Raw genomic sequence first — 11,591 nt, forward strand, 5'->3', positions numbered from 1 at the left:
CAGGTCCAACTCAACTGGAATTTCACCGAGTTTAATGTGAAAAAACGCCGAATCTACAGGTTTCCCCGCCTCCCCCGCTCTCTCTGTCCCTCTCTCTGCAGGCAGAAGGAAAGAGGCAGGGTGACGCATCATGAACGCTTCATCAGTTACACTGTGAATGTCTCAAAGCCTGTGGTGTTAATGCACAGTGTTGAGCGGAGTTATTAAAAAGAAATTCCCGAAGCTGGATCATGATCCGGATCGCCACCGAAATCTAATGGATTGTTCATTGTGCCACACCACACCCCTCCAATTTCATTCAAATCCATCACAGACTTTTGGAGTAATCCTGCTAACAGACAAACAAACCAACAGACAAACAAACCAACAGACAAACAAACCAACAAACCAACAAACCAACAAACCAACAAACCAACAAACCAACCAACCAACCAACCAACAAACCAACGCCGGTGAAAACAGAACCTCCTTCCTTGGCCTTCGGCCTTGGCGGAGGTAACTATTGTGTTATTATTTTCATCATTAATAGAATATTTGAAGATTTGTAACGTGGTTGTTTGATAAAATAAGTATAAATCTATTTAAATGTTAATATTCCAGACACAGTAGCAGGTTTTCATCACAAGTCTTTTCTCTGAGGTTTGTTGACATCAATGTGAACTTAGCTCTTATGATTATATGGTGGATGACTCCAGATTCCAGATGTGATTGCAGGGAGGAGAGTTTAATAACTCTGTGACTCCTCCTGTAATTACAGCCGGTGTGAGTATTGTTTTGAAAGGATTCATTCTCATCCAGCTGTAATGAAACATGTTGGAGGAGGAGAGGAGAGAGAGGGACAATATTAAACCCCCCTAGCTCAGGAAGGAGGCTTCACAGGGTCATCCTGGTGTTCACGGGGTCATCCTGGTGTTCACGGGGGCATTCTGGTGTTCACGGGGGTATTCTGGTGTTCGTGGTGTTCCTTGGGTCATCCTGGTGTTCCCAGGGTCATCCCGGTGTTCACGGTGGCATTCTGGTGTTCGTGGTGTTCCCTGGGTCATCCCAGTGTTCCCTGGGTCATCCCGGTGTTACGGGGTCATTCTGGTGTTCCCGGGGTCATCCTGGTGTTTCCGGGGTCATCCCGGTGTTCCCGGGGTCATCCCGGTGTTCCCAGGGTCATCCCGGTGTTACGGGGTCATTCCGGTGTTCCCGGGGTCATCCCGGTGTTCCCGGGGTCATTTTGGTGTTCCCGGGGTCATTTTGGTGTTCCCGGGGTCATTTTGGTGTTCCCGGGGTCATCCTGGTGTTCCCGGGGTCATCCCGGTGTTACGGGGTCATTCTGGTGTTCCCGGGGTCATCCCAGTGTTACGGGGTCATCCCAGTGTTACGGGGTCATTCTGGTGTTCCCGGGGTCATCCTGGTGTTCCCGGGTCATCCTGGTGTTCCCGGGGTCATCCCGGTGTTACGGGGTCATCCTGGTATTCCCGGGGTCATCCTGGTGTTCCCGGGGTCATCCCGGTGTTCGTGGTGTTCCCGGTGTCATCCCGGTGTTCGTGGTGTTCCCGGGGTCATCCTGGTGTTCGGGGTCATCCCAGGGTTCCCGGGGTCATCCCGGTGTTCGTGGTGTTCCCGGGGTCATCCTGGTGTTCGGGGTCATCCCAGGGTTCACAGGGTCATCCCGGTGTTACCGGGGTCATCCCGGTGTTCCCGGGGTCATCCTGGTGTTCCCGGGGTCATCCTGGTGTTCCCGGGGTTATCTCGGGCGGTGGAGCTGCAGTATCGAGGTCCCGCCCACACACCCGCCCAAGCCAATCACGATCCGAGCACGGTCGCAGCTCGTCAGCGAGAGAGACTCACAGCTGTCAATCATGACATCTCAACTAACTAATTAAAACCAAACTGATCAGATCCAGATGTTCTGACTTCACTTGTGGGGAGCCGTCATGTCGTCCATCTTTCTATTTAGCTGATGGAGGAGATTTCAGTGTCTAAAGTCCAGATAAACGAGGAGTTTAACATCAGCAGGAGGTGATTTCAACATATTGACCAGAGAAACACGTTGAACATTTGACCTGGTGGGAAATAAACATCAAGCCCTCTGAAAGGTCTCCACACTGAGAGGATATCTGGGGAATGTAGGACCCTGGAGCAGAGACCCGCCTCCAGCACAGGGCCAGCGGGTCTCTGAGGGCGGGAGGACTCCGCACGGCGTGTGGCGAGCCACCGTCCGCTGGCTCGGGGGACAGCTGTGTCACGCTGTGGCGTTTGGCCCTGAGCCCCGGGACAGCAGCCGCCATAAACAAACAGCGCTGAAAGCTACTGGCCCGGTCCCCAGTCCCTTTACAAGACGCAGCAGCCAGCCGGCTGACCTTCGCCCAGCTCACTCCATTAAGTCCCAATAGATTTAAAACGCCACTTTGGAGAGTCGAGCTGTTGAAGAAACGCTGCTGGAGGAAGGAGAGCGAGGACAATGCGGCTGCTAGGATCTCTGTTTTTACTCCGTCACCTTCAGTTCACACTGGTTACATCAACTTGTTTAGTGAAGTCTTAAAGTTGGAGAACATTTTTCTTCACAATCTCTCAACTCAAGGTCCACTTACTGTTTTTTTCTGGAACCTTCAACCACAAAATCAGTAAAAGATAATAAAGCGTTTATTTTAGTGCCACTGATTTCTTTAATGCATTAACACAACTTGTGATTTTTAGGTTGTAGCGGCTCAGTTTTAAAGCTAGAGTGAAGATACTGGTATCATATGAAACTAGAGAACCTGATGAATCCATCGGTACCAACCAGGTCAGACTAGCTGGTCATGAAGGAGGTTAAATAACGCTCCAAACTTACGCTAAATGTTGGAGAGGAAAAACTGTCATGTCCATGTTCAAAGGGGTCCCTTGACCTCTGACCTCCAGATATGTGGATGTGTGAGGGGTTTGTCAGAAAAAATGTCAGAAAAATATCCAATAACAAGTCTGAATAATGTCCGGAAAAAAATCAGAAAAAAATGTCGGGAGAAAAAAGTAAAAAAAGTAAAAAAAAAAGTAAGAAAAATGTAAAAAAAAAAAATAGAAAAAAAAGTCGGAAAAATATCGAAGAAAAGTCGAAAAAAAAGTCAGAAAAATGTTAGAAAATAATTCCAATACAACCCGATGAATCCATGAATCCACATTGTTTTATGATAAATGCAGTACCTGTGAGGGTTTCTGGATCAATATCTGTCATTGATTTGTGTCGTTAATTGATTTACAATAATAAATATATACATACATTTACATAAAGCAGCATATTTGTCCACTCCCATGTTGATAAGAGGATTAAATACTGGACTAATCTCCCTTTAAGTTTCATTTAGAACAGATAGAAAGTGTGTGATTAATGGTAATGAACTCTGGACAATCATGGATTACTTGTGATTAAATATTTTAATGGATTAACAGCGGTAGTTTAGTAAAGTTAAAGTTCCAGAACAGTTTACTGAGTAACTTTAATGAAGGAGAGATGTGAAGTCAGTTGGGAAACTCTTCATGCAGAGCTCATCTCACCACAGATTCTCATTCTGCCAACACAATATCCCGATCCGTCACGCCCTGAATGCTTTTATGACCGTGAAAATCATCCACCCAGAACCGTCACGTGACCTCCGCTAAGAGATGTTGGAGCGGCGCCTGATGCAGTGTTTCCCACCGCCGCGACCACACCATCCAATAACCATCAAACAACCATCAAATAATCAACCTTGTTTTGGAAAAAAGAAGCACTTTCTCATGCTGCCAAATGACTTCTAGTTCATCCGGCGACTAAATGGAAACACTTAAGCTTTCCCAAAGTGGAGAGAATCTAGTGGAGCCCAAATCCCCTGCAGACCCCCCCGATGTTTACTTTAACATTTACCTTTAATATGAGACTGAGCTCTGCATGCACGACTGGAACACAGTGATTATACAGACATACATCACATTCAACACACGTCAATACATGAATCATATCAGTGATTATAACGTCAGTATTAGGTTTAAATGTTAGAGTAAATAAAACTGTTGATTACAAGTTTTATAAATTTTCAAATTCACAGTCAAAGTCTGTCATTCTGCACAGGATGTACTTCCACTGCCGATCTCTGGAACGAAACACAAGAGAACATCTCGTCAGTTCAGCCGTCATAAATAATCTAAACTTTATTGTTTACTCAGTTTGCCAATAAGTTCTGGTCCCGGCGGAGCGGAGATGTGTTCTTCCAGCTGAGCCACCAGAGGATTTCAACATTTATTGGATGGATTCTGAAGTTATGAGGAAACAAACAGATGTTGGGAGCAAACCTGAGAACTCCGCTGAAGGTGGTCTGAGCTCCGCGGATGAAGTATCCGTAAGACGGGACGACCAGCTCGCCTTCTTCTCTGAACTGTTCAGGAATGTCGTTGGTCTTCCTGCGGAAGGCAGCAAAAGGGGGTGAGACGTTCTGGAGAGTTAACTATTAATGTATAAACCTTTTAAAGGAATAGTTCAACATCTTGGGGAATACACTCATTAGTGTTCTTGACGAGATGAGACGATGGATACGAGGGGTTGGAAAACAATTCCATTCATCTATGTATCACAATTTCTTTTTTTTGGATTTCTAAATAGATTATTTTAATACCAGAATGGATATATCTGCTTCATGTGAGTCTATATGGAGGTAGAAGGAAGTTACCGCTTTTATTGTTGTAGTCTGAGTAACGTGACGTCATATCCGTTCCGTATCCGTCAACCGGAACAAACCTCAGAGAGTGTAAACCGTTAGAGGGTCAGCGTGGATACGACCTGCACCCTCCCATGTTAAATCCAGCGTGGTAAACACTACACATCCAGGAAAGGATAGAAACACTTTGGGTTTCACACATTGACAGGAAAAGCAGAGCTAGACAGAGCAGAGCTAAAGCTGCATGCTAACTCTGTCACGGACAGGAAACGTTATCGCATCTGAAAAATGTCAAAAGAAATTCAGAAAAATGTTACAAAAATGTCAGAAAAAAAGTCAGAATTTTTTTTAAAGATGTCAGAAAAAATGTCCGGCAAATGTCCGAAAAAAGTAAAAAAAAAATGACAGAAAAAAGTCGACAAAAAAGTCAGAAAATGTTTGAATAAACCGTCCAAAAAACATCTGGAAAATGTAAAAAAAAAAAGTTTTAAAAAATTCAGAAAAAAAACTGATGAATCCATCGGTACCAACCAGGTCAGACTAGCTGGTCATGAAGGAGGTTAAATAACACTCTGAACTGACACTACATGTTGGTGATGAAAAACTGTCATGGCCATTTCAAAATGGGTCCCTTGACCTCTGACCTCCAGATATGTGAATGTAAATGGGTTCTACATCGCTGCCGTTATGAAATATTCACTGGCGAGTATTTCACATCTTCTTGTCGTCAATTCTTCACCCCCCCCCCCTCCCCCCCCCCCCGGTGTTTAAAGACCTTGAAAGAGAATAAGTGTATTTCCCAAACTGTGGAAGTCCTCCAGCCTGGACGTGTGAGGACGTGTGAGGACGTGTGAGGACGTGTGAGGACGTACATGCAGGAGTAGGGACAGCGGCGTTTGTAGTAGCAGCAGTAGAACTGCCATTCCCGGTCCAGAACCGACTCAAAGTACTTGGCCTGCACGCCGGCCACCAGGCCGTTACGGGTGCAGGTTGAAGTCCTGCAAAGACAGAAGGAGAGTCATTCAGTTTAATCTATGACAGTGAAGGACACCAAACACTCTCCTGTTACTTCCCAGTTTCTCTGCTTTCAAACACAAAGTTTAAAGGAGTTAAAACGCCGTAGAGGTCCGAGGTAAATACTGGTGTGTTGTCTGTTTATAGCCCAGAGACTCTGCTGTCACCACAACACATCACACAATACCAGGAGCTCCACGCAGCAGGAGCTGCACCATGTGTAGACGTTTGTCATGGAAACACGGAGCCGGCCTGCAGCCATGCAGCCGGTGGGGGTGGGGGTGTAACGTGGTGTAATTCAAACAGACAGCTACTACAGAGAGAGAGAGAGAAAGAGAGAGAGAGAGAGAGAGAGGCAGCGTAGCAGAGATACCCGTCACTGTTTGTCTTTGAATCCAGTCGAGCTTTAAACTTCTAATCAATCTGAAGAGCTGAAATATAAAAACGTTCTCCGACCTGGAGACGTAATGTGAAGCAGACGCCGCTGAGTCAGCGATCTGTTGGTCTCAAGGTCGTGATTCAAGCTGCTGTTTACACGGAGACGCCAGCTCCAGCCCTCCTTTCTACAGTTTGATCCTTTAATTAGATCAGACTTTCTGTGCAGTTAGTTTGTGTTTATGTAGATCTGTTCGACGGATTATTGTTGAAAAGTCTGTTTAGTTTTTGTGAACGACACGATCTGAAATAAATCCAGTAAAATGCTGCAACATGTGGTCCATAAAATACAACGGGACGTCTCTGAAGGGTCGTTGGCCGGTTGGCCGGTTGGACGGATCCTGTTCAGATTGACTGGAGGTGTTCGTCTTCCCAGGATCCGTCTGTGAGACACACAACGCTGCAAAAAGTTTTATCATGCAGAGCATTATATTAAACTTAGTGATTAATACGTTTAACAATTTACACGTATTAATCACTTTGTGTTGCCGATGTGTGAACGGATTGTGTTTCTGCAACTACGGTCACCTTTAACTCTCCCAAATTAAAACAAATCAACCTCTATGAATTTTAATTTTACCCATCAGAGTATTAATATATATAAACAGGTAAACAACATTACATCTAGTGGTTAAGACTTTAATCTGTAACATGTTTTTTTTTTTATGGTTTTCATCACTTGTTCTTACTAAATGTCAACATTACAATAAAGTTCATTCTACTTTTTTAAATTCTATAATATATTTAAATTTTAAATAAACTAATTAAAATACTCTAATTTGTTACATGCAATTTTATTAAGTTTTCTCAAGTCAAATTTCTGCTTCAGTACAAAAAAACTAGAATTTTAATCATACCGTAATCAAAATATTTTCTTTAGTTGCAAGCGAGGTGTTAGCTACGTTAGCTTTGACTCTAATAAACATGAATTCAGCAGTAATATGAAGTTATTGTTTAATATGTCAGATAAATGTCAGCTGGCGAGGTGTTAGCTACGTTAGCTTTGACTCTTAGCATCTAATAAAGTTCATAACCGACGCTGACGGACGGCTCTAACATCAATAATGCCTCAATACTGTACGTATCAGATTTCACTTTGCTGGACGTGTTATATATATCTTAAATTAATTCAGACTTTTATTCTCACAAACCATCGTTTTGGTCACAGGAGGTTGGTTACCATGGTTACACGGTAGTATTTCAGACGAAGCCAGTAACTACTTGAGTAGAAAAGGTGACCTTCAGCTTCGGGGTCACCCAACCTGTCACCCATGTGCTCATCTGATAACTTCTGTTTCCATGGAAACCAGATTTGTTTGGCGTTGAATACAACTTTTACTTGTTCAGTTTGGCGGTTAGGACGCAGGACAATTATTATTTATTTAGATTTTAAAAATATAATATATAAATGATTCGTAAATAAATAAATAACATTAATATGGTGTAAAGTAATATGAATATATGAAATAATGTCTTATTATAATTGAATTAGCTCATTTTATATCTCAACATTGAGACCACAGCGAAGAAAAGTGGTGTTTGGACCTTTAAAATGCTTCATACATGTTATTAAATCACATTATTTAGTAACTATTTTTATGTCTAGATGGGTAATAACACTGTGTATATATTTGTTAAGCACTGCACTACAAATTTTAACAAGAATCCCAAATTTCATTGCCGGGACTTAGTTGCAGAAACACCCGTAAATGTCGTCCTACTTCACGTTACACATGTTATAACCAGACTAAGGCTGAGCATGCTGCTGCATCATCCTGCTCTTTAAACCACCAACACATCTTCTATTTCTCTCTCTGCTCTGTGAGGAGATCTCCCAACAACACGGGTGGTTTTGTTCATACAACAGTTTCCTCATCAGACTCCAGGCCGGCCTCGTATGGGCCTCTGTTGTCTGCTAATAGTGACCTTTAACCACCTGTGTTGTTGGTCCGAGTGTCCTCGACCTACTTCAGTCTGTTCTTCCTCCCGTTGGCTGGAACAATGACACACCAACGGGCCAAAGATGACGTGGCCTTCACACGGATCTGTCTGGAATTAACCCTCCGAGACCCACAATAGGCCTGTTTTAGTCTTCTTTAGGGGGATCCAGGTGGTCTTATTGTTAATCTAGCTAGGAAAGCCATCCATCCTCTGAATGCTCTAGGTCTCTAGTCTGATCCATCCATCCTCTGAATGCTATAGGTCATGTAGCCCAACTTTGGAGCGTTATTTAACCTCCTTCATGACCAGCTAGTCTGACATGGTTGGTACCGATGGATTCATCAGGTTTTATAGTTTACTATGATACCAGTAACTTTAAATCTGAACCCAATGGAGCCTCTGAAACACAGAACATCCCGCGGGTCTCAGAGGGTTAACGTCCTGTTGAAATGTTTATCTGATGAACAAACAGCTGCTGTGCAGAGTAGAAGAGTAGAAGAGTAGAAGAGAAGACACTCTCACTGTAGACGTGTGATCTGACTCAGATGCTTTTCTGAATGATTGTAGTCGTATATTATTCTGCATCATTTATTCATATCATTAGATCCCTGTTGACTCACAATTAGAGTGATGTTGTTAGCACTTAGATCTTAAAACCTCAGAGAGAGATCTTTACATCTCTGTAACACATCGTCTCCAGAAAACTCCCCGAAAATCAACTCTTAAAAGTCAAATCAGTCCAACGAGCTAACCTGATATTTAAAGTATTAATACGCTCTATGAATCAAAGCAGCACGGCTGTAACAGTCAGAGAAATAACTGGTTAAACAGACGAGTGAAGAACGACGGAGGACCCACCACTCCAACCCGGCCCGGTTGATGTCGTCCCACCAGCAGTCGCTGGGCTCCCCCAGACCCTCGGGGGTCGGCTGGCACTCGTACGTCCACAAGCGGTCCATGCCGTCCGCCTCGCTGTAGTAGCTCCTGGCGGCCACGAGGACCTCCCCGTGGGGACACTGGAAGTTGAAGCTCTGGCGGTAGCCGTTGACCCACGCCATGTCGTGATGGTCGTTGGACTGAGCCGCCGCCGTGGCGAGCAGCGCCGACGCCAACACCACCAGCAGCAGAGCAGGATTCATGTTGAAGGGATCCGTCCGTCTGCGGCGCCTCCTCACAGCTGCCTCGCTTTAAAACTCCTCCGAGTCTGTTGGTATCCAGATGTTTCACAACCAGGGCTGATGTGTAATTTACTGCTGGTGGGACAAATCCAAACTTGACAATTTAAGGTGGACTCTGAGACGGAGCATTGACAACGTCTCCACGTAGATCACGGTTGACCTTAAAAGACATTTCAACCATCTGATTCCTCAGCTGTGACTCTGCACTGGGTTTATTTTAATGTAAACGCTCATTCTGGACGATCAAACTGTTTATTTCATCCTGTTTTATTTGGGGTTTTTTGCTGTTGAGCACCAAAACAAATTCTTAATCAACTGCAGCTGATAGAGCCATAAATGATTTGGACATAGACATAAAACAGACATAAAGAACGTGACGGATTAAAGAGGTCAGAGAGGTCAAACAGTCACTGACGTGTCTTGTAAATGTTGTGCACAGATCCAGATCACCGAGTGCTGACAGGACCCGGCACACGTTCAGTAGAAACCACAATCACTCCTCCATCTTCTCCCCTGTATCATCAGATAACAGCTATTAGAGCTTCCACAGCTTCTCGTGTTCCTGTGAAACATCGGCGCTGACTGGCAGACGCGTTCGTCTCCGTTAGAACATGAGCTCATCTTCTTTATGGAGCGTTTCAGTAGTTTGTCTGAAGGGACGAGATGTCAGAAGAGTTCAGTTCAGCATCATAACGACATTTAGATCCGACGTCACACCGACACCAGACTACCAACGACGTCATTCATACACCGATCAGCCAGGACATTCAGACCACTGACAGGTGAATAACATGGATCATCTGGTTACCATGGCACCTGGCAGTGGGGGGGATATATCAGACAGCAAGTGAACATTTTGTACTTTGTGTTGGAAGCAGAAGAAATGGGCCAGCGTGAGGATGTGAGCGACTTCGACGAGGGCCAGATAGTGCTGTCTAGACGACCGGGTCAGAGCATCTCCAGAACTGAAGCTCTTGTGGGATGTTCCCGGTCTGCAGTGGTCAGGACCTACCAGAAGTGGTCCAAGGAAGGAGAACCGGTGAACCAGAGAACCGGTGACAGGGTCAGACCCGAGGCTCGTTGATGCACGTGGGGAGTGAAGGCTGACCCGTGTTGTCTGATCCAATAGAAGAACTACTAGAGCTCAAACTGCTGAAACAGTTAATGCTGGTTCTGATAGAAAGGAGTCAGAACACACAGTGAGGAGCAGTTTGTTGGTATGTGGACCGGTCAGGGTGCCCCGTGCTGACCCGTGTCCACCTCCATAAAGCGCCTACAACGGGCACGTCGTGAGCATCAGAACTGGACCACGGAGCGATGGAAGAAGGTGGCCCAGTCTGATGAATCACGTTTTCTTTTACATCATGTGGATGGCAACGAGTTGGAGGTGTTGACTCGGCCTCCAGATTCTCCAGATCTCGATCCAATGGAGCATCTGTGGGATGTTCTGGACAAACAAGTCCGATCCACGGAGGCCCCACCTCGCAACTTCCAGGACTTTAAGGATCTGCTACTGACGGCTTGGTGCCAGATACCACAGCAGACCTTCAGAGGTCTAGAGGAGTCCATGCCTCCACGGGTCAGGTGGATCTACTCAACATGAGGCAGGTGGTCATAATGTTATGGATATATATAACCCAGATAAACGTGAACCGGGACAGGTGACGGTGACGTAGTATAAAGAGCGATAAAGTCTGCGTCAGGGGGTCAGGGGGTCAGGGGGCCAGGGTGGATGACGGAGACTGTCCAGTATTCTGAAACCCCAATAGTCCAAAAATTGGGCCCCAAGCCCATTTATCTACCAGCTCGTTATCCTGAAAACAAACGGCCGTTGTTCTGAAGGCCCAATGCTCTAAAAACACACTCTGGCCCAGTTCACATGGAGGGTTCGTTATATTAAGTTCCATCCTAAACCTCAGCGAGGAGTGGAGGTGGGTTATAAAACCCTCCAACAGCAAGCTACATCGATGCCGACTCAACACCGTCCACTCCGTTTTGTTCCGTGATCCACATAAAACAGAACATTTGATAAATCACTACAGGAAGTCTTGTTTTTCTCCTTCTGATCCATGCTGATGAATCTACCATCAGCTATGTGAATTCAGTTTAAAGCTTTGTAGGAATGTCAATGTTAACGTGATAATAACTCGTTAACGCAAAACTGTTTTAACGCCACTATTTTATTGAACGCATTAACGCAGCTCGTGATTTTTATGTTCCATCCCAGTTTCCTGGTTAAGGTTGTGTTTTTTTGTTTATTTCCAGTTTTCTGTTAGTACTTCCTGTTTTATTTTGGTAGACTCACCTCTGTCTCTCGTTTCAGATCCTTCACTTCCTGTTTCTGTGTATTTCCCTCCTCTGTGAT

At 44.9% G+C, this 11,591-nt stretch overlaps 1 protein-coding gene across 1 annotated transcript; it reads right to left on the minus strand.

The window, feature by feature from the left end:
* Positions 1-3,383: 3,383 nt before the first annotated feature.
* Positions 3,384-9,274, minus strand: dpt (dermatopontin). The gene is made up of 4 exons (XM_074634503.1): positions 8,907-9,274; positions 5,531-5,656; positions 4,297-4,404; positions 3,384-4,097 (listed from the first exon to the last, which is right to left on the minus strand). Exons 1-4 carry the CDS (start codon positions 9,185-9,187, stop codon positions 4,031-4,033), a joined length of 582 nt encoding a protein of 193 aa, XP_074490604.1. The 5' UTR covers positions 9,188-9,274; the 3' UTR covers positions 3,384-4,030.
* Positions 9,275-11,591: the final 2,317 nt, after the last annotated feature.

Source organism: Sebastes fasciatus, chromosome 5 (genome assembly GCF_043250625.1).
Source record: "Sebastes fasciatus isolate fSebFas1 chromosome 5, fSebFas1.pri, whole genome shotgun sequence".
Taxonomy (NCBI): domain Eukaryota; kingdom Metazoa; phylum Chordata; class Actinopteri; order Perciformes; family Sebastidae; genus Sebastes; species Sebastes fasciatus.